This window comes from Ascaphus truei, chromosome 7 (genome assembly GCF_040206685.1).
Source record: "Ascaphus truei isolate aAscTru1 chromosome 7, aAscTru1.hap1, whole genome shotgun sequence".
Classification (NCBI taxonomy): Eukaryota; Metazoa; Chordata; class Amphibia; order Anura; family Ascaphidae; genus Ascaphus; species Ascaphus truei.
In genome coordinates this window covers 108671343-108695676 of record NC_134489.1, presented here as the reverse complement: position 1 = coordinate 108695676, position 24334 = coordinate 108671343, and the positions used below count along the sequence as shown (strand labels likewise).

Genomic DNA, 24334 nt, shown 5'->3' with positions numbered 1-24334 from the left:
TGCCTGTGTGTCTGTCTGTCTGTCTGTCTGTCTGTCTGTCTGTCTGTGTGTCTATCTGTCTGTGCCTGAGTGTGTCTGTCTGTCTGTGTCTTAGTCTGTCTGTCTGTGTCTGTCTGTCTGTCTGTGTGTCTGTGTGTCTGTCGGTGTGCTTGTGTATATACAGTTAAGTCCGGAAATAATTGGACACTGATACAAGTTTTGTTATTTCGGCTGTCTACCAAAATAAATTCATGTTACAGTTAACTGCTCTGTGCAGTGAAGGGGTTAAGGAGCTGCACAGGTCACAGTGCCGCAGTCTCTGTCTAGTGGTGACCTCAACTCTTTCTGTCCAGTGCTGACCTCTCTGTCTAGTACTGACCTCTCTGTCCCTCTCTGTCTGATGCTGACCTCTCTGTCCAGTGCTGACCTCTGTCCCACTCAGTCCAATGTTGACTTCTGTCCGGTGTTGACCTCTCTGTCTGGTGTTCACCTCTCTGTCTGGTGTTGACCTCTCTGTCTGGTCTTGACCTCTCTGTCTGGTGTTGACCTCTCTGTCTGGTGTTGACCTCTCTGTCTGGTGTTGACCTCTCTGTCTGGTGTTGATCTCTCTGTCCGGTGCTGACCTCTGTCCACTGCTGACCTCTCAGTCTGGTTTGGACCTCTGTCCCTCTCTCTCTGGTGTTCACCTCTCTGTCTGCTGTTGACCTCTGTCCCTCTCTTTCTCTGGTGTTGACCTCAACTCTTTCTGTCCAGTGCTGACCTCTCTGTCTAGTACTGACCTCTCTGTCCCTCTCTGTCTGATGCTGACCTCTCTGTCCAGTGCTGACCTCTGTCCCACTCAGTCCAATGTTGACCTCTCTGTCCAGAGCGAACCTCTCTGTCTGGTGTTGATCTCTGTCTGGTGTTGATCTCTCTGTCTGGTGTTGATCTCTCTGTCCGGTGTTGATCTCTCTGTCCGGTGTTGATCTCTCTGTCTGGTGCTGACCTCTCTGTCCGGTGCTGACCTCTCTGTCCGGTGCTGACCTCTGGTCTCTTCACACTGACATGTTTTGTTTCATTGTTACTCTGTTACCCAGGTGAGGAACCGGACTGTTAATGGCGGTTTGGGGGTCTGGTCTTCGTGGCAGCCTTGCCAGCATTCGGACGGAGACGCTGCGTGTCTATGCCGCTCCAGGTCATGTGACAGCCCTCACCCTCGCTGTGGGGGTCGGGACTGCGAAGGGCCGCGCATAGAGATTGCCAACTGCTCGCGGTAAGTGGAAATACTGCGTCCCACCCCCATAAAAAAAGAGAAGCCCCCCTTTCTTCTTACCAATGCAAAATACTTTTGCTGCTTTTCATAGCATTCCCACCATTGGGATACGGTCACATTTCTGGAGCTGAATTCTGGAGATGATTTTCCATGGGAGGTTAAAATGGCCACTGCCATTCCCACTCCTTAGGATAACAGAGGTTTCTGATGGCAACAGCTGATGTCAGTAAAATAATAATTAGGTGAAAAACAGCAAACAACTGGGCTTTTTCAAAGTTAGACATAGCACAGGGTATCAGGTTAGGTTATAACATCGTTTTTTTCACCCTCAGAGACAGTTGCTGCCAACCTCAAAATCCAGGTTAAACAGAAGTATTTATATGTTTGTGTATGATTTAAATATAATTTATTCGGCTTGTAACAGGGACTTATTCATTTTTAAATAAAGCTGCCTCTAGTGGTCTGAAAATCCAGCGGGGAGCTGGTTAATTGCAGCTAATCAATTAACCAGCTCCATGTAGGTAATCAGAGGAGGGTAAAACCCCTGCTGGGGACCGACCAGGAGACTCCTTAGCACAGACACACTGTGCTGACGTAGGGAGATGACGTTTTGAGCACGCAGAAGAGCTGGGCTGATAACAAGACTCCCAACCTCTTTTCCTGGACCCACCCAGACTCGGAGACTGCCACAAAGAGCCCCTGCATACAGGAACCTCTTGAGACTTTGGGGTGATAGGTGGATAAGGGGCATTCCCCCCTCCACTCCCCCCCCAGCCTTGCAGATAGGGACCGAGGAAGTAAGTTCGCCCTTACACAGGGATAGGGGTTTGTTTCTTTGTATATATGTTTTGCCTTAAATTGCTGTTTAAAGTGACAGGCTAAACAAAGCCCTGTTTCATTGCCCCCAAATCAGTCTCCCTGAGCGTACCTCTGCACAGGTCTCTTTCTCGGCTACTGTACCGTATTGGGGAGGAGAGGTATACAGGTAAATCCATGGCTGCTCCATCTGGTAACTCCCTGGCAACATGCAGGAATAAAGATCTCTTCACATGCAGCATAGAGGAATGAGAAACAGACGTGCGTACGCGGCATAAAGTGGCGGCTTCAAGGAGTTTCATGTCAAGAATCTTAACACATGTAGGTCTCAAAGCCGCGCCAACAAAACACAGATTTGTAACCCCTTCACTGCTTGGGGGGGGGGGGGGGGGCGTTGTGTTTAAGCCCTGTCAGTGAAGCAGTTAGAGTCTACAAGGGTTTCTGTTGGCACCTTAATTGCAAAGCTGTTAGACTAGACCATGAGTGGCCAACTCCAGTCCTCAAGGGCCACCAACAAGTCAGGTTATCCCTTCTTCAGCACAGGTGGACTGAGCCACGGATTGAGCCATCTGTGCTGAAGCAGGGATATCCCTAATACTTGGCCTGTTGGTGACCCATGAGGACTGGAGTTGGCCTCTCCTGTGTTGGACAGTCCAGGAATGGCGGGCCCTTTGTAATTGGGCGGGGTTGTTTTTTTGGTTCCTCCCTTGCTACAAACAGGCTCTTGTTTTCATTCATTTTTGTGGTTGATAAAAGGCCCCGTGCCGGCGTCATCCTCAATGTGCGGCTACGCCAGGAAATACGCCGGGGATCCAGCCCAGGCCAAACTCGGGGAACCCGTTTCAAATAGATAGGTTAACCCCTTCGGTTCAGGATGGAGAACGACTGGCTGTTTGAGCCTGTAATGTGAAATCTCACTCAGTCTGGGCCTTGGATCCGGTCAGATTTCTATTTCAAATGATGGGGATTAATTGGTGGGAAAAGTTGGCACTAAAAGGTTTTAAAAATGACAGATGTGACATGTGAATGCTTGATTTGTTAAGGGGAGAATAGGGGAAATAATGGGGTTTCAGTAAATAGGGCGGGTGACACGATCACTGTGGCACATGTGGAGAGAATCTTTCTAACGTGCGCCCCCTTCTCAGAACAGAATGCAAAGCTGTAAGTTTGTTAATAGGAAAGTAGTATTACTCTGAACCCGATGCTGCTACCGTCACACTGGTAACACATATACAGGGCCTGTTACAGTAACTCTGCATGTAACACATATATAGGGCATGTTACAGTAACTCTGCATGTAACACATATACAGGGCCTGTTACAGTAACTCTGCATGTAACACATATATAGGGCATGTTACAGTAACTCTGCGTGTAACACATATACAGGGCCTGTTACAGTAACTCTGCGTGTAACACATATACAGGGCCTGTTACAGTAACTCTGCGTATAACACATATACAGGGCCTGTTACAGTAACTCTGTGTGTAACACATATACAGGGCCTGTTACAGTAACTCTGCGTATAACACATATACAGGGCCTGTTACAGTAACTCTGTGTGTAACACATATACAGGGCCTGTTACAGTAACTCTGCATGTAACACATATACAGGGCCTGTTACAGTAACTCTGCGTGTAACACATATACAGGTCCTGTTACAGTAACTCTGCATGTAACACATATACAGGGCCTGTTACAGTAACTCTGCGTGTAACACATATACAGGGCCTGTTACAGTAATTCTGCATGTAACACATATACAGGGCCTGTTACAGTAACTCTGCGTGTAACACATATACAGGCCCTGTTACAGTAACTCTGCGTGTAACACATATACAGGGCCTGTTACAATAACTCTGCGTGTAACACATATACAGGGCCTGTTACAGTAACTCTGCATGTAACACATATACAGGGCCTGTTACAGTAACTCTGCATGTAACACATATACAAGGTCTGTCACAGTAACTCTGCGTGTAACACATATACAGGGCCTGTTACAGTAGCTCTGCGTATAACACATATACAGGGCCTGTTACAGTAACTCTGCATGTAACACATATACAGGGCCTGTTACAGTAACTCTGCATGTAACACATATACAGGGCCTGTTACAGTAACTCTGCATGTAACACATATACAGGGCATGTTACAGTAACTCTGCGTGTAACACATATACAGGGCCTGTTACAGTAACTCTGCGTGTAACACATATACAAGGTCTGTTACAGTAACTCTGCGTGTAACACATATACAGGGCCTGTTACAGTAACTCTGCGTGTAACACATATACAAGGTCTGTTACAGTAACTCTGCATGTAACACATATACAGGGCCTGTTACAGTAACTCTGCGTGTAACACATATATAGGGCCTGTTACAGTAACTCTGCATGTAACACATATACAGGGCCTGTTACAGTAATTCTGCATGTAACACATATACCTGGCCTGTTACAGTAACTCTGCGTGTAACACATATACAGGGCCTGTTACAGTAACTCTGCGTGTAACACATATACAGGGCCTGTTACAGTAACTCTGCATGTAACACATATACAGGGCCTGTTACAGTAATTCTGCATGTAACACATATACAGGGCCTGTTACAGTAACTCTGCGTGTAACACATATACAGGGCCTGTTACAGTAACTCTGCATGTAACACATATACAGGGCCTGTTACAGTAACTGCATGTAACACATATACAAGGTCTGTTACAGTAACTCTGCATGTAACACATATACAGGGCCTGTTACAGTAACTCTGCGTGTAACACATATATAGGGCCTGTTACAGTAACTCTGCATGTAACACATATACAGGGCCTGTTACAGTAATTCTGCATGTAACACATATACAGGGCCTGTTACAGTAACTCTGCGTGTAACACATATACAGGGCCTGTTACAGTAACTCTGCGTGTAACACATATACAGGGCCTGTTACAGTAACTCTGCATGTAACACATATACAGGGCCTGTTACAGTAATTCTGCATGTAACACATATACAGGGCCTGTTACAGTAACTCTGCGTGTAACACATATACAGGGCCTGTTACAGTAACTCTGCATGTAACACATATACAGGGCCTGTTACAGTAACTCTGCATGTAACACATATACAGGGCCTGTTACAGTAACTCTGCGTGTAACACATATACAGGGCCTGTTACAGTAATTCTGCATGTAACACATATACAGGGCCTTTTACAGTAACTCTGCGTATAACACAATTACAGAGCCTGTTACAGTAACTCTGCGTGTAACACATATACAGGGCCTGTTACAGTAACTCTGCGTGTAACACATATACAGGGCCTGTTACAGTAACTCTGCGTGTAACACATATACAGGGCCTGTTACAGTAACTCTGCATGTAACACATATACAGGGCCTGTTACAGTAACTCTGCATGTAACACATATACAAGGTCTGTCACAGTAACTCTGCGTGTAACACATATACAGGGCCTGTTACAGTAGCTCTGCGTATAACACATATACAGGGCCTGTTACAGTAACTCTGCATGTAACTCATATACAGGGCCTGTTACAGTAACTCTGCATGTAACACATATACAGGGCCTGTTACAGTAACTCTGCATGTAACACATATACAGGGCATGTTACAGTAACTCTGCGTGTAACACATATACAGGGCCTGTTACAGTAACTCTGCGTGTAACACATATACAAGGTCTGTTACAGTAACTCTGCGTGTAACACATATACAGGGCCTGTTACAGTAACTCTGCGTGTAACACATATACAGGGCCTGTTACAGTAACTCTGCGTGTAACACATATACAGGTCCTGTTACAGTAACTCTGCGTGTAACACATATACAGGGCCTGTTACAGTAACTCTGCGTGTAACACATATACAGGTCCTGTTACAGTAACTCTGCGTGTAACACATATACAGGGCCTGTTACAGTAACTCTGCGTGTAACACATATACAGGGCCTGTTACAGTAACTCTGCGTGTAACACATATACAGGGCCTGTTACAGTAACTCTGCGTGTAACACATATACAGGGCCTGTTACAGTAACTCTGCGTGTAACACATATACAGGGCCTGTTACAGTAACTCTGCGTGTAACACATATACAGGGCCTGTTACAGTAACTCTGCGTGTAACACATATACAGGGCCTGTTACAGTAACTCTGCATGTAACACATATACAGGGCCTGTTACAGTAACTCTGCATGTAACACATATACAAGGTCTGTCACAGTAACTCTGCGTGTAACACATATACAGGGCCTGTTACAGTAGCTCTGCGTATAACACATATAAAGGGCCTGTTACAGTAACTCTGCATGTAACACATATACAGGGCCTGTTACAGTAACTCTGCATGTAACACATATACAGGGCCTGTTACAGTAACTCTGCATGTAACACATATACAGGGCATGTTACAGTAACTCTGCGTGTAACACATATACAGGGCCTGTTACAGTAACTCTGCATGTAACACATATACAGGGCCTGTTACAGTAACTCTGCATGTAACACATATACAGGGCCTGTTACAGTAACTCTGCGTGTAACACATATACAGGTCCTGTTACAGTAGCTCTGCGTATAACACATATACAGGGCCTGTTACAGTAACTCTGCATGTAACACATATACAGGGCCTGTTACAGTAACTCTGCGTGTAACACATATACAAGGTCTGTTACAGTAACTGCGTGTAACACATATACAGGTCCTGTTACAGTAACTCTGCGTGTAACACATATACAGGGCCTGTTACAGTAACTCTGTGTGTAACACATATACAGGGCCTGTTACAGTAACTCTGCGTGTAACACATATACAGGGCCTGTTACAGTAACTCTGCATTTAACGCATATACAGGGCCTGTTACAGTAATTCTGCATGTAACACATATACAGGGCCTGTTACAGTAACTCTGCATGTAACACATATACAGGGCCTGTTACAGTAACTCTGCATGTAACACATATACAGGGCCTGTTACAGTAACTCTGCGTGTAACACATATACAGGGCCTGTTACAGTAACTCTGCGTGTAACACATATACAGGGCCTGTTACAGTAACTCTGTGTGTAACACATATACAGGGCCTGTTACAGTAACTCTGCATGTAACACATATACAGGGCCTGTTACAGTAACTCTGCGTGTAACACATATACAGGGCCTGTTACAGTAACTCTGCGTGTAACACATATACAGGGCCTGTTACAGTAACTCTGCATGTAACACATATACAAGGTCTGTCACAGTAACTCTGCGTGTAACACATATACAAGGTCTGTCACAGTAACTCTGCGTGTAACACATACAGTATACAGGGCCTGTTACAGTAGCTCTGCGTATAACACATATAAAGGGCCTGTTACAGTAACTCTGCATGTAACACATATACAGGGCCTGTTACAGTAACTCTGCATGTAACACATATACAGGGCCTGTTACAGTAACTCTGCATGTAACACATATACAGGGCATGTTACAGTAACTCTGCGTGTAACACATATACAGGGCCTGTTACAGTAACTCTGCATGTAACACATATACAGGGCCTGTTACAGTAACTCTGCATGTAACACATATACAGGGCCTGTTACAGTAACTCTGCGTGTAACACATATACAGGGCCTGTTACAGTAACTCTGCGTGTAACACATATACAGGTCCTGTTACAGTAACTCTGCGTGTAACACATATACAGGGCCTGTTACAGTAACTCTGCGTGTAACACATATACAGGGCCTGTTACAGTAACTCTGCGTGTAACACATATACAGGGCCTGTTACAGTAACTCTGCGTGTAACACATATACAGGGCCTGTTACAGTAACTCTGCGTGTAACACATATACAGGGCCTGTTACAGTAACTCTGCATGTAACACATATACAGGGCCTGTTACAGTAACTCTGCATGTAACACATATACAAGGTCTGTCACAGTAACTCTGCGTGTAACACATATACAGGGCCTGTTACAGTAGCTCTGCGTATAACACATATACAGGGCCTGTTACAGTAACTCTGCATGTAACACATATACAGGGCCTGTTACAGTAACTCTGCATGTAACACATATACAGGGCCTGTTACAGTAACTCTGCATGTAACACATATACAGGGCATGTTACAGTAACTCTGCGTGTAACACATATACAGGGCCTGTTACAGTAACTCTGCATGTAACACATATACAGGGCCTGTTACAGTAACTCTGCGTGTAACACATATACAAGGTCTGTTACAGTAACTGCGTGTAACACATATACAGGTCCTGTTACAGTAACTCTGCGTGTAACACATATACAGGGCCTGTTACAGTAACTCTGTGTGTAACACATATACAGGGCCTGTTACAGTAACTCTGCGTGTAACACATATACAGGGCCTGTTACAGTAACTCTGCATGTAACGCATATACAGGGCCTGTTACAGTAATTCTGCATGTAACACATATACAGGGCCTGTTACAGTAACTCTGCATGTAACACATATACAGGGCCTGTTACAGTAACTCTGCGTGTAACACATATACAGGGCCTGTTACAGTAACTCTGCGTGTAACACATATACAGGGCCTGTTACAGTAACTCTGCATGTAACACATATACAGGGCCTGTTACAGTAACTCTGCGTGTAACACATATACAGGGCCTGTTACAGTAACTCTGCGTGTAACACATATACAGGGCCTGTTACAGTAACTCTGTGTGTAACACATATACAGGGCCTGTTACAGTAACTCTGCATGTAACACATATACAGGGCCTGTTACAGTAACTCTGCGTGTAACACATATACAGGGCCTGTTACAGTAACTCTGTGTGTGACACATATACAGAGCCTGTTACAGTAACTCTGCATGTAACACATATACAGGGCCTGTTACAGTAACTCTGCGTATAACACATATACAGGGCCTGTTACAGTAACTCTGCGTATAACACATATACAGGGCCTGTTACAATAACTCTGCATGTAACACATATACAGGTCATGTTACAGTAACTCTGCGTGTAACACATATATAGGGCCTGTTACAGTAGCTCTGCGTATAACACATACAGGGCCTGTTACAGTAGCTCTGCGTATAACACATACAGGGGCCTGTTACAGTAGCTCTGCGTATAACACATACAGGGCCTGTTACAGTAGCTCTGCGTATAACACATACAGGGGCCTGTTACAGTAGCTCTGCGTATAACACATACAGGGCCTGTTACAGTAACTCTGCGTGTAACACATATACAAGGTCTGTTACAGTAACTCTGCGTGTAACACATATACAGGGCCTGTTACAGTAACTCTGCATGTAACACATATACAAGGTCTGTTACAGTAACTCTGCGTGTAACACATATACAGGTCCTGTTACAGTAACTCTGCGTGTAACACATATACAGGGCCTGTTACAGTAACTCTGTGTGTAACACATATACAGGGCCTGTTACAGTAACTCTGCGTGTAACACATATACAGGGCCTGTTACAGTAACTCTGCATGTAACACATATACAGGGCCTGTTACAGTAACTCTGCATGTAACACATATACTCTTTTCTCTGTATACACTCTCTCTAGGTGACCTAATAACATCTTTTGGGTTTAATTATCACCTCTATGCTGACGACACACAAATATATTTCTCAACGCCCGACCTTACACCTACTGTACAAACCAAAGTTTCTGAATGTCTCTCTGCTATATCATCCTGGATGGCCCTCCGCCGCCTTAAACTCAACATGGCTAAAACAGAGCTCCTCATACTTCCTCCCAAACCTGGCCCTACTACCTCCTTCCACATTACTGTTGGAACTACGATCATTCACCCAGTAGCCCAAGCACGCTGCCTTGGGGTCACACTCGACTCCTCTCTCACATTTGCCCCTCACATTCAAAACATTTCTAAAACCTGTCGCTTTTTCCTCCGCAATATAACAAAGATACGCCCTTTCCTCTGTTGCTCGACTGCTAAAACTCTGACTCAGGCCCTCATTCTCTCCCGTCTTGATTACTGTAACCTCCTGCTGTCCGGCCTTCCTGCCTCTCACCTGTCTCCCCTACAATCTATCCTTAACGCTGCTGCCAGAATCACTCTACTCTTTCCTAGATCTGTCTCAGCATCTCCCCTCATGAAATCCCTCTCCTGGCTTCCGATCAAATCCCGCATCTCACACTCCATTCTTCTCCTCACTTTTAAAGCTTTACACTCTTCTGCCCCTCCTTACATCTCAGCCCTAATTTCTCGCTATGCACCATCCAGACTCTTGCGTTCTTCTCAAGGATGTCTTCTTTCTACCCCCTTTGTATCTAAAGCCCTCTCCCGCCTTAAACCTTTTTCATTGACTGCCCCTCACCTCTGGAATGCCCTTCCCCTCAGTACCCGACTAGCACCCTCTCTATCCACCTTTAAGACCCACCTTAAGACACACTTGCTTAAAGAAGCATATGAATAGGACTGTGGCTATTCTGAACACATGGCACATAAAGCTTGGCCCCCTGCAGATGCACTTACCAGAACTCCCTCCTACTGTCTCTGTACGTTCTCCCTACCTACCAATTAGACTGTAAGCTCCTCGGAGCAGGGACTCCTCTTCCTTAATGTCTAAAGCACTTATTCCCATGATCTGTTATTTATATTATCTGTTATTTATTGGATTACCACATGTATTACTGCTGTGAAGCGCTATGTACATTAATGGCGCTATATAAATAAAGACATACAATACAATACAGGGCCTGTTACAGTAACTCTGCGTGTAACACATATACAGGGCCTGTTACAGTAACTCTGCGTGTAACACATATACAGGGCCTGTTACAGTAACTCTGCATGTAACACATATACAGGGCCTGTTACAGTAACTCTGCGTGTAACACATATACAGGGCCTGTTACAGTAACTCTGCGTGTAACACATATACAGGGCCTGTTACAGTAACTCTGCGTGTAACACATATACAGGGCCTGTTACAGTAACTCTGCGTGTAACACATATACAGGGCCTGTTACAGTAACTCTGCATGTAACACATATACAGGGCCTGTTACAGTAACTCTGCGTGTAACACATATACAGGGCCTGTTACAGTAACTCTGCATGTAACACATATACAGGGCCTGTTACAGTAACTGCATGTAACACATATACAAGGTCTGTCACAGTAACTCTGCGTGTAACACATATACAGGGCCTGTTACAGTAGCTCTGCGTATAACACATATACAGGGCCTGTTACAGTAACTCTGCATGTAACACATATACAGGGCCTGTTACAGTAACTCTGCATGTAACACATATACAGGGCCTGTTACAGTAACTGTGCATGTAACACATATACAGGGCATGTTACAGTAACTCTGCGTGTAACACATATACAGGGCCTGTTACAGTAACTCTGTGTGTAACACATATACAGGGCCTGTTACAGTAACTCTGCATGTAACACATATACAGGGCCTGTTACAGTAATTCTGCATGTAACACATATACAGGGCCTGTTACAGTAACTCTGCATGTAACACATATACAGGGCCTGTTACAGTAACTCTGCATGTAACACATATACAGGGCCTGTTACAGTAACTCTGCGTGTAACACATATACAGGGCCTGTTACAGTAACTCTGTGTGTGACACATATACAGAGCCTGTTACAGTAATTCTGCATGTAACACATATACAGGGCCTGTTACAGTAACTCTGCATGTAACACATATACAGGGCCTGTTACAGTAACTCTGCATGTAACACATATACAGGTGCTGTTACAGTAACTCTGCATGTAACACATATACAGGGCCTGTTACAGTAACTCTGCATGTAACACATATACAGGGCATGTTACAGTAACTCTGCATGTAACACATATACAGGGCCTGTTACAGTAACTCTGTGTGTGACACATATACAGAGCCTGTTACAGTAACTCTGCATGTAACACATATACAGGGCCTGTTACAGTAACTCTGCGTATAACACATATACAGGGCCTGTTACAGTAACTCTGCGTATAACACATATACAGGGCCTGTTACAATAACTCTGCATGTAACACATATACAGGTCATGTTACAGTAACTCTGCGTGTAACACATATATAGGGCCTGTTACAGAAGCTCTGCGTATAACACACACAGGGCCTGTTACAGTAGCTCTGCGTATAACACATACAGGGCCTGTTACAGTAGCTCTGCGTATAACACATACAGGGGCCTGTTACAGTAGCTCTGCGTATAACACTTACAGGGCCTTTTACAGTAGCTCTGCGTATAACACATACAGGGGCCTGTTACAGTAGCTCTGCGTATAACACATACAGGGCCTGTTACAGTAGCTCTGTGTGCTCAGGGTTTTTTGTTTTCCTGACTCCTAGTCTGATACCTCCAAGCACTGACTCCCAAACATGTTATTAGAGGAGGGAATTTGAAGTGTAACTTATGCTAAATTCTGCAAACACCAGAGAACAAGCGGTCGCTGCTCTCTGCACGTGTTTAATGATCAGCGCTAGCGTCTGTACAACGTTTTAGCACGTTTAGCGATAGTGTACGTCTCAATGGGGTGCCTTGTGTACCAATTTACCAGGTACCTCTTCATTGCAATCCCTTTGATGACTGAGGGACAGAAAGCTACTCGTGACGGGTCACTCTTGCAATGATGCGTTTGCTTTACACAATATACAACATCTCCAATCATTACTGGCGTGTTAGTCGCTCACCTAACGGAGGCATGAGCGCAGTTTTAATAGCAAAGTCTCCTTGCTCTGCGCTGAAAAGCATGCTTTTTACATAGGAAATCATCATTTAGGAGAACCCACAAAATTTTTTGACATTAGTGTTTCCAGAAAACAAAAACAGAATGAAGTCAGTGATTAGAAAAATGGTAAAGGATAATAATATATATATATATATGTGAGATCGGAGTTTCTAGCTAGTTCACTGGCCCTATACACGTGGCAATCATATAAATAACAAATAATACAAATAACAGATCATGGGAATAAGGGCTTCAGGCATAAAAGTAACATTTTGGAAGTGGAGTCCCTTCTCCGAAGAGCTTGCAATCTAATTGGTAGGTAGGAAGAACGTACAGAGACAGTAGGAGGGCGTTCTGGTAAGTGCATCTGCAGGGGGCCAAGCTTTATGTATCGTGTATAGTATTAGCCACAGAGCAACTCATATGCTTCTTTAAGCAATTGTGTTTTAAGGGGGGTCTTAAAGGTGGATAGAGAGGGTGCTAGTCGGGTATGGAGGAGAAGGGCATTCCAGGGGTGTGGGGCAGTCAGTGAGAAAGGTTTAAGGTGGGAGAGGGCTTTAGATACAAAAGGGGGTAGAGAGAAAACATCCTTGAGCAAAACGCAAGAGTCGGGATGGTGCATAGCGAGAAATTAGGGCTGAGATGTAAGGAGGGGCAGAAGAGTGTAAAGCTTTAAAAGTGAGGAGGAGAATTGAGTGTGAGATGCGGGATTTGATCGGAAGCCAGGAGAGGGATTCAGCAGGGGAGACGGTGAGACAGAATTAGGAAAGAGGAGAGTGATTCTGGCAGCAGCATTTAGGATAGATTGTAGGGGAGCCAGCTGTCCGGCAGGAAAGCCGGACAGCAGGAGGTTGCAGTAATTGAGACGGGAGAGAATGGGGGCCTGAGTCAGGAGTTTTAGCCGTCGAGCAACAGAGGAAAGGGTGTATGTATCTTAGTAATATTGCGCAGGAAAAAGCAACAGATTTTAAAAACGTTTTGAATGTGAGAGGAGAATGTGAGAGAGGAATACAGTGTGACCCCCTAAGCACCATGCTTGGTCTAATGGGTGAATGATGGTACTTCCAACAGTAATGTGGAAGGAGGTAGTAGGGCCAGGTTTGGGAGGAAGTATGAGGAGTTCTGTTTTTGTCATGTTAAGTTTAAGTCGGTGGATGTCCATCCAGGATGATATTCCAGAGAGGCATTCAGAAACTTTGGTCTGTACAGCAGGTGTAAGGTCAGGGGTAGAAAAGTAAATTTGTGTGTCGTCAGCATAGAGGTGATATTTAAACCCAAGAGATGTGATTAGGTCACTTAGAGAAAGTGTGTACAGAGAAGAGGTCCCTGGTGTACCCCCACAGAGAGATTGATAGAGGAGGAGGTGTTAGCAGAAGAGACACTGAAAGTACGATAGGAGAGGTAAGAGGAGACCCAGGATAGAGCTTTGTTCCGAATACCAAGAGTATAGAGAATGTGAAGGAGAAGAGGGTGGTCCACGGTGTCAAATGCTGCAGAGAAGTTGAGTAATATGAGCAGAGTGTAATGACCTCTGTCTTTGGCAGCATGGAGGTCATTAGTTATTTTAGTGAGGGCTGTTTCAGTGGAGTGAGCAATGCGGAAGCCAGATTGTAGAGGGTCTAGGAGAGAATAGATGTTGAGAACCTTATTTGTTTCTTTGAGGAGGTAAGTAGGAATTTAGACCAGGGTAATGCAGTTGATGTGATCTACTTAGATTTTGCAAAGGCTTTTGATACGGTTTCACACAAGAGGTTGGTGTACAAAATAAAGAAAATTGGACTCAGTAATAATATATGCACCTGGATTGAAAACTGGTTAAAGGACAGACAACAGAGGGTTGTCATAAATGGAACTTTTTCAGGTTGGGCTAAAGTCGTGAGTGGAGTACCTCAAGGATCGGTACTGGGACCCCTGCTTTTTAACTTGTTTATTAATGACCTTGAGGTTGGGATCGAGAGCAAAGTCTCCATCTTTGCTGATGATACTAAATTGTGTAAGGTAATAGAATCAGAGCAGGATGTAATTTCTCTTCAGAAGGACTTGGAGAGACTGGAAACGTGGGCAGGTAAATGGCAAATGAGGTTTAATACAGATAAATGTAAGGTTATGCATTTTGGATGCAAGAATAAAAAGGCGACTTACAAATTAAATGGAGATATATTGGGGGAATCCTTGATGGAGAAGGAGGCTTAGCAATAGTGCCCAATGTCATACAGTAGCTGCAAAGGCAAACAGGATTTTATCTTGCATCAAACGGGCAATGGATGGAAGGGAAGTAAACATAATTATGCCCCTTTACAAAGCATTAGTAAGACCACACCTTGAATATGGAGTACAATTTTGGGCACCAATCCTAAGAAAAGACATTATGGAACTAGAGAGAGTGCAGAGAAGAACCACCAAATTAATAAAGGGGATTGACATTCTAACTTATGAGGAGAGGCTAGCTAAATTAGATTTATTTACATTAGAAAAGAGGCGTCTAAGAGGGGATATGATAACTATATACAAATATATTCAGGGACAATACAAGGAGCTTTCAAAAGAACTATTCATCCCACGGGCAGTACAAAGGACTCTGGGCCATTCCTTAAGGTTGGAGGAAAGGAAATTTCACCAGCAACAAAGGAAAGGGTTCTTTACAGTAAGGGCACTTAAAATGTGGTATTCATTACCCATGGAGACTGTGATGGCAGATACAATAGATTTGTTCAAAAAAGGTTGGACATCTTTTTAGATGGGAAAGGTATACAGGGATATACCAAATAAGTATACATGGGAAGGATGTTGATCCAGGGATTAATCAGATTGCCAATTCTTGGAGTCAGGAAGGAATTAATTTTTCCCCTTAATGGGGTTTTTTGTTTGCCTTCCTCTGGATAAATAAGTAAGTATAGATATAGGATAAAGTATCTGTTGCCTAAATTTAGCATAGGTTGAACTTGATGGACGTACGTCTTTTTTCAACCTCATCTACTATGTAATATATGTAAAAGTGGAGCAAGCAAGAGAATACAAGACGTTCAAGGAGTTTAGAGGCAAGAGGGAGACAGGTGGATAGTTAGAAAGACAGGTAGGGTCAAGCTTGCTGTTTTTGAGTAATGGTATGACTGTTACATGCTTGAAGGAGGAGGGAACGGTACCAGAGTAGAGGGAGGAGTTAAAAATGTGTGTGAGCATAGGGATTATAGTAGGAGCAAGAGGTTTTAGGAGATGGGAGGGAATGGGGTCAAGAAGGCAAGTGGTAGAGGGAGAAGGAGTTCAGCAGTGACACATCTTCCTCTGAGACAGCGGAAAAAGAGTCAAGGAAGGCAGGAGGAGAGTTGGGAAGCGGTGTAGGATGGAAGGAAATAGAAGGGATGTTCTCACCTTTTCCTTAAAATAGTCAGCCAAATCCTGAGGTGATATGGAGTAAGAAGAAGAGGCAGCTGAGGGTGGTTTGAGTAGAAGAGAAGAGTCGGCGTGGGTTAGACTTCTGTGTGTTGATTAGTGAAGAAAAGTAGGTTTGTTTAGCCTGAGAGAGGGCAGCATAAATTTGTAGTGAAGGAAGTCTGCGAGAGTGTGAGACTTCCTCCAGAGGCGTTCAGAGGAACGAGTGGAGGAACGCAGCATGCGCGTCTGGGAATTTAGCCAGGGTCTAGGGTTAGAAGGGCGAGTGCGGCAGAGAGAAAGCGGGGCATGTAGATCAAGAGAGGAAGACAAGGCAGAGTTGTAGTTCCTGACCAGGTTGTTGGGTCTGTAGCAGAACTGAGAGGAGAGGGATGAGCGTAAAGTGGAATCAAAGGCTGGTAGGTTAATAGAGCGCAGGTTTCTGCAGTACCGGGGGTAGATGGAGGTGGAAAAGGGGAGAAGCGAGAGAGAGAGAATGAGATAAGGTGATGGTCAGAGAGAGAGAGAATGAGATGAGGTGATGGTCAGAGAGAGAGAGAGAGAATGAGATGAGGTGATGGTCAGAGAGAGGAAAGGGGGAAATTGAGAAATCAGAGAGAGAGAAGTTCTTAGTGAAAACCAGGTCTAAGTAGTGGCCATCCTTGTGGGTGCTGGCTGCAGTCCACTGTTGAAGGCCAAAAGAAGAGGTTAGAGAGAGAAAGCGGGAAGCCCACGAGAGAGAGGGGTCATCAATGTGGCAGTTGAAGTCCCCAAGGAGAAGAACAGGGGAGTCTGAGGAGAGGAAGAAAGAGAGCCAGGATTCAAAGTGAGAGAGAAAGGCAGAGGGGGGATGAGTAGAGGTAGGTGGGCGATAGATGACCGCCACATGGACAGGGAGAGGAGAGAAAATCTGGACAGTGTGAGCCTCAAAGGAGGGAAAAGCAAGAGAGGGAGGAATAGGAAGGGTTCAGTAACGACAGAGAGAGGAGAGCAGGAGCCCCACGCCTCCACCCCTTCCATCAGTGCGCAGAGTGTGGGAGAAGAAAAGGCCACCGTAGGAGAGGGCAGCTTCCAGAGCAGAGTCAGACTGAGTGAGCCAGGTCTCAGTTATGGCAAATAGGAGCAGGGAGTGAGAGAGAAAGAAGTCATGTACAGAGAGGAACTTGTTAGAGAGGGAGCGAGCATTCCAAAGGGCACAGGAGAAAGGGAGTGAGAGAGGAGGGAGGGTGACAGGGGATGGGTATGAGGTTGGAGGGGTTGACACCAGAAGGAGAAGTAGTTGAATTTGGTAGGCGAGGACGAGGACACGTAGAAATAAGGCAGGGACCAGGATTGGGAGAGATATCCCGAGAAGCGAGGAGGAGAAGCATGGATAGAAAGAGAATGTGTGAGGATGATTTGTAGGGGTGTGATTTAGTGCAGGGGGTATAGCTGTGCAGTGTCGGAGGGTGCAGGTAAGAAAGGAGTTCATGTGAACTGAGAAGTGGCAAAGGAAGGAGACATGGAGATATGTGAATAGAGTTAGAGACATAAGGAGGCTGGTAGAAAGAAGTGCATCATTTGAAAACAAGTGATGTCAAAGCAAATATAAATAGTAAAGGCGGCATCAGAGTAATTTAGTAAAGTGCTGAGATGTGCAGTCTGGGACAGATAATATCCTCCTTAGTTATTGGAGGATAGAAAGAGTACAAATAATCACTGCATTTAGAAAGACACGTTCTCAGTGGCAAAGTGGTTGTGGTGCAGATTCCAGATCTTCCTCCAATCTTCACCTCCAATTTCAACTCCCAAATCAACTCTGTTGACACTTTAAATGTGACACTTAGGATGTGACTCTTTTGATGTTACACAGACATATGAATGATGATGTAAACTTAAAGTAAACAATGTATTGAATATCTCTACTGCTCCGTACATTTCTTCTGTCCCCTATGGAAACTATACTGTATGTGCAGTGAGATACTATAGGCTGTGACCGTTCTTTGTCCTATCATTGACTAAACTATCTTGGGGTGTAGGATTTATATTGGAAATAATAGTGATGATTAATGTAAGTAGAATAATATAAAAGTCATTTTATTGTAAAAGTGTCCCGCTCCTCCCTAATGAGCGCCGCCAGCTTCTCGTTCCCGGGAACAGAACATTTCTACCGGTGCCAAATAATTGATATATTTATAAAGATTTCAGCGAGCGTTTTTATTCTCACTGATTAGAGCTCATGGGAGGAATGTGACCTTAATGTTTGGGCTTTTTGGGGAGAAAAGGGGACTTTAGATGAATCGGTCCGATTTGTGAGGCTGCAGCTATATGTCAGTAATAAACACCTCCAGGTAAAGAGACGTGCATGTTAAGTAACAGTAATGCAGGTGTGTTTGCTCACATGAAGATGCAGAATTGTTCTTCTTTACTTGGTGCTGGAAGAGACAGAGTAAGTCCAGAACCCCAGCTTTAAACAGTACCAATACTGTAAGCGGGTGGTATACAGTACTATATATCGCCAGTCTGCGCTCACATTATTGCTTAATGTGCTGGGGGGAGCACAGGGGCCTTTTCTTTCGGTGGACGCAGTAGTGGTCGTAGTGCCACGTTTATTCGGCTGTCCTCACAAAAGCAGAAAGTGACCCCAAATTCAGGACATTTTGCTGTCTGAACCAGCCTAGATTGGGACAGATTATGCCAGGGGCGGCCAACTCTAGTCCTCAAGGGCCACTAACAGGTCAGGTTTTAGGGATATCCCTGCGTCAGCACAGGATACTCAATTACTGAGCCACTGATTGGACCACCTGTGCTGATGCTGGGTTTTCATTAGTACCTGACCTGTTGGTGGCATTTGGGGACTGGAGCTGACCACCCCAGGTTTATACAATGTTGGGATACTTGGTGACCTAGGTGGGGCTGGGGCAGGAGCGGTCAGCTGTTCCCAAATGTCTGGCAAATGAATAATAGTGCAGAACATGCGCTGTACGGTGAATGTTCTGTTTATTTTCCCCTCGCAGGAATGGAGCGTGGACGCCGTGGCCCTCGTGGGCGCAGTGCAGCACCTCATGCGGAATCGGGTTCCAGGTGCGGCAAAGAACATGCAGTAACCCGGCCCCTCGGTTCGGAGGCAGAGTATGTGTGGGGCAGAGCAGGGAGGAGCGGTAAGAAGCCGCCATTTATACAGAGCGCTGCGCTGAGCTTTCTCCTGGGGTTCTGTGCTGCTCTATTTCAGGGGGCTCAACTCCAGTCTTCAAGGCCCCCCCCCCCCCAACATATCGGGGTTTAAAGATATCCCGCTTCAGCACAGGTGGCTCAATCAGTCCCTGCTTCAGCATATGGGGCTCAAGGATATCCCTGCTTCAGCATGGGTTTTAAGGATATCCCTGCTTCAGCACAGCTGGGTCAATCCGTCTCTGCTTCAGCACAGGTGGCTCAGTCTTTGAGCCACCTGTGCTGAAGCTGGGATATCTTTAAAACCTGACCTGTTGGGGGGTCTTGAGGACTGGAGTTGAGCCCCTACCCTATTGCATCTTTCTCTTTGGGTTTGAACCCCAGCTTGCTGTCAACAAATGTAGGATAATGAATATTCCCGTTGTAGTAACATGGTTTCACTGTCAGCGTCCGTTTCCTGAGCCTTTGTACGCGTTTGTTTTTATATTCATTATTCGCTACATAAGTGACACTGTATGTTGTCTGAGAAGACCTGGCATTGTCTGCCGCTGGAAGTGTGCAGCGATGGTTTTATTATACAGAGATCTGGGCTCATTGTCCAGAGGGATATTGGGAAGAAACATGTTCCCCAAACATTAACTGCTCCTCTGCACACACCGAAAGGTTAACATCATCTGTATTTTGCTCGTGTAATTACTGCCTGTTCTCTCTCTTTCAGCCTTCTGAGCAAAATGCAGGTATTTTGTAGAATGCAGATTGCCTCCTGTATCCCGAGTCCGTGCTGAGCTGCATCTAAATGACATAACGATGCCATTTCTGTTCGGATTACTTGTAGTGAATTCAGCAGTGATTAAAACAGTGACATTTTGTCAGCTGCGACTTGCCCCGATCTCCAGCACACAGTGTCCTAGTAAAGTCACGCATCACAAACTGAGCTGCTAACATCTGAACGCTCAGCACATCTGTTAGTGCGCACAATTAATTCGCCTCTGATGTGGCTTCCAGCTCCCTAATTAGACATTTCCAGGACGCTTAACCCCTGGCACCTGCCTGAGCTGTTCTGACCTTTTGCTGAATTTAAAGTAGAAATCAAAAAGACCATTTAATTCCATCAATACTGTGCTAATTGTTGTAACTCGGCTCGGTTCACCGCGCAGTTTCGGAACGTCCGCTCCTGAGACCCGCATTGCTCTCCTCGCCCGCCCGGATTCTGTTTCATTTTCACGTTATCGTATTTCCTGGGCATTTAAAAAAAAAAAAACAAAGTGTCCACAGTTGTGATTTCCTTTTTGTGTGTTTATTTGTGTTGTGTGTTTGGCGCGCAGTATATATTTTTACCTAACAAACAAGTGAGAAAGGGGGAAAATGCAACCCCTTCACTGCCCGAGGAGGCCGCAGCTTCGGGCAAAGCCGTGTATTGTGTACGCAGTTGGCAGCAAAGGGTTGCAATGCTCTAGAAGATGTTGTATGGGGAAGTGCTTTTTAAAAGAAAAGATTGGGAGAGTGTGGCTGTGTTATTAACCCTGCGTGTTTGTTTCTTTTTGAACGGTGCAGCTTCTGCAATGAGAACAGCCCCTGCCCCGTACCCATTTTCTGGTCTTCCTGGGGGTCCTGGAGCAAATGCAGCGCGGACTGCGGCGGCGGAACACACTCCCGGCAGCGCTCCTGCGAAAACGGGATCAGCTGCCCAGGCTGCGCTGCGGTATGTCCTGCGCGCGGCTAACCCCGTCAGTGCCAGCGGATCTGCCTCCCTGCATTCCGCCAGGGATGTTACAGTCACAATGTATCTGCACTGGCAACTATGGGGTTAACCCAGGGGCTCAACTCCAGTCCTCAAGACCCCCCAACAGGTCAGGTTTTAAGGCTATCCCTATAAACGCTATTCAGCGTAGGTGGCTCAATCAGCAGCTCAGTCGAAGACTGCAGCACCTGTGCTAAAGCAGGGTTATCCTGAAAACCTGACCTGTTGGGATGTCTTGAATACTGGAGTTGAGAACCCCTGCATTAACCCCATAGTTGCCAGAGGGGTCCTTTGCAATGTGCTTAAACCAGGGGAGGTCACCTCCAACCCTCCAGGGCCACTAACAGGTCAGGTGTTATATCCCTGCTTCAGCACAGGTGGCTCAGTCAATGACTGATTAAGGCACCTGTGCTGAAGCAGGGATATCCCTGATACTTGGCCTGTTGGTGACCCTTGAGGACTGGCGCTGGCCACGCCTGGTTTAAGTGGTTCGATCGTTTGAACGTTGAAAAGGCGTTCGGGGGAATGGCGGCTAGCGATGACTAATTGCGATCACACCTCAGTAACCACACACCTTGTTACCTGCTGCAGGAGTTTAGGACCTGTAACCCCGAGGCGTGCCCCGAGGTCCGGAGGAACACCCCGTGGACGCCCTGGATGCCGGTTAATGTGACGCAGGGAGGCGTCCGTCAGGAACAGCGTTTCCGGTACACCTGCCGCGCTCAGCTCTCCGACCCCCACGATCTGCAGTTTGGAAGGAAGAAGATGGAGACGCGGTTCTGTCCTAACGACGGCTCGGCGGCCTGTGAGACTGACAGTACGTGCCTGCGCATTATTACCACAGGCCCCTCCCCCTGCGAGACTGGCAGTATGTGCCTGCGCATTATTACCACAGGCCCCTCCCCCTGCGAGACTGGCAGTACGTGCCTGCGCATTATTACCATAGGCCCCTCCCCCTGCGAGACTGGCAGTACGTGCCTGCGCTAATGCCTAACAATCATTATTACCACAGGCCCCTCCCCCTGCGAGACTGGCAGTACGTGCCTGCGCATTATTACCACAGGCCCCTCCCCCTGCGAGACTGGCAGTACGTGCCTGCGCATTATTACCATAGGCCCCTCCCCCTGCGAGACTGGCAGTACGTGCCTGCGCTAATGCCTAACAATCATTATTACCACAGGCCCCTCCCCCTGCGAGACTGGCAGTACGTGCCTGCGCTAATGCCGGATAATCATTATAACCACAGGCCCCTCCCCCTGCGAGACTGGCAGTACGTGCCTGCGCTAATGCCGGATAATCATTATAACCACAGGCCCCTCCCCCTGCGAGACTGACACGACATTAATTAATGATATTCTGCGATACTTCCATCTGGCAAACACAGGAGAAGAAAAAACATTGTAACTGTAACAATGTAACGAAACCAGCATCGTTACATCGTAGATACGGTTATAAAAAGACATACGTGCACCAAGTTAGACCTATGCAAAAAACTAGACGACAGATACTTATATATTTGTATTTACAGTATATTGATCCAGAGGAAGGGAAACACAACCCCAGTGACACATTATCCAGTAATATCTCATAAGGGAAAAATAAATTATTTTCCTGACTCCAAATATTGGCGACCACGTTACTCCCGGATCAGCGTCCTTCCCATGTTTACTTATTTGGTATATCTGTCAGACTCGGTGCCAGGGGAGAGCGCGTGGCCTCTGACCTTCTCTCCGGCACCTTCTCATCTCACCGACATTGTGGCGTCATGTCGTCGTTATGGCAACATGACGTCGCCGAGATGAGAAGATGCCGGATAGAAGGTGAGAGGCACGTGCAGAGGCCCCGCACCTAACCCCGGGAGTCAGTTTAACTTGTGGGGGAGAGCGCGGGGCTTGGTGCGTTGCCATCACGCAGGCCCTGATCCCTTTCCTTTCTAAAAACCCGTCCAACCTTTATTTGGAGATATCTCTTGTATCTGCCATCACAGTCTCCATGGGTAATGAATCCCGCACTGTAACTGCCCTTACTGTAAAGGACCTTTGCTGGTGAAATCTCCTTTCCTCCGACCTTAAGTTGGGGGTGCACAAACTTTTTACATTGCGCCCCCCCTGCTCTCTTACCTGCTCTCCATCATCTCTGCAACATTGCGGTGGCATGTGATGTCGCGTTGTCATGGTGACGCGACGCCGCTATCATACGATGCCGGAGACAAGGTAAGAGGCCCCCGCCTCTCTCCCCCAGCAATCCTTTTAAATGTTGTGGGGGAGAGCGTGGGGCAACCGTAAGCGCAGGGCTCAGTTCAGCGCTCCCCTTACAAAATTTCGGGGGGCACCCCCCCCCAGTTTGCACACCCGTGCCTTAAGGGATGTCCCCGTGTCGCGTTTGTGCTGCCCCTGACATATTTGCGATTATCTCCACAATGCCCCAATTGTACGAAACCAATGAACGAGACGCTCTTCCGTACCTCCACACCGAGGCCCGTATCTACAGCCACGAGGGGTGTCACGGTGTAGCACGGCTTGGCACGTATGGGCCTTAACCCCTACAGTGCAAGAAGTGTCACTAACTGCGCAGTTTTGCGTCTCATTTTGTTACCTCAGCACTTGTGGAAGATTTGATGCGCAGCGGGAAGTCCCCGTCTCGCCTGGTCAGCGGTGGCTGGAGTCCGTGGGGCGGCTGGTCCTCCTGCTCCCGGGACTGTGAGCTGGGCTTTCGGTCACGCAAAAGGACCTGCAACAGCCCAGAACCTCGTAATGGCGGCCTGCCCTGCGTGGGGTCCGCCGCAGAATTCCAGGACTGCAACCCCCAGCCCTGCCCAGGTGAGCCCCTCACCTGTTTAACGCTTTGTGTGGGGTCGCTGTACCAGAGCGCCGCGGCCCCTCCGGTACATGTAACCACGGCGACCATTGTCCAGGTAACGGAAGTGGACGAGTCCTCTGTTTCACTCCCGAGCGGATCACGTCCAGGGCGTGGGGGAACGCGGGCCGCGATCCACGCAGGGAAAACAAACCTCTTTGGGCATGACATAGCCACTACGTCCTGGGGCCCCCCCAAAGGGGATAAGCGGCGGTTTTTACTGTCCTGTTTAATTCTGATTTCCCCCCACTAACTCCATATTTTAGCCAGTCCTGGTTTTGTGGGTTATTGTATCCGGTAGGAAACAGAAGTTTGACGGAAGCAGGTATGTAAAAAAGCTTATTCTGTATTTAATCGATTATCAGAGCAGGTACAATCGGGGGGACAGTCTCTCAGACCT

At 46.4% G+C, this 24334-nt stretch overlaps 1 protein-coding gene across 1 annotated transcript in view; it reads left to right on the top strand.

Annotated features, from left to right (window-relative positions):
- The window catches only part of SEMA5B (semaphorin 5B), a 279793-nt gene that overhangs the window by 235880 nt on the left and 19579 nt on the right, over nucleotides 1-24334 (top strand). Inside the window, exons 13-17 of the mRNA XM_075610072.1 lie at nucleotides 1056-1231; nucleotides 19184-19327; nucleotides 20892-21039; nucleotides 21670-21895; nucleotides 23679-23897. Coding sequence (XP_075466187.1) covers nucleotides 1056-1231; nucleotides 19184-19327; nucleotides 20892-21039; nucleotides 21670-21895; nucleotides 23679-23897 — 913 coding nt within the window. The remainder of the gene's footprint in view (nucleotides 1-1055; nucleotides 1232-19183; nucleotides 19328-20891; nucleotides 21040-21669; nucleotides 21896-23678; nucleotides 23898-24334) is intronic.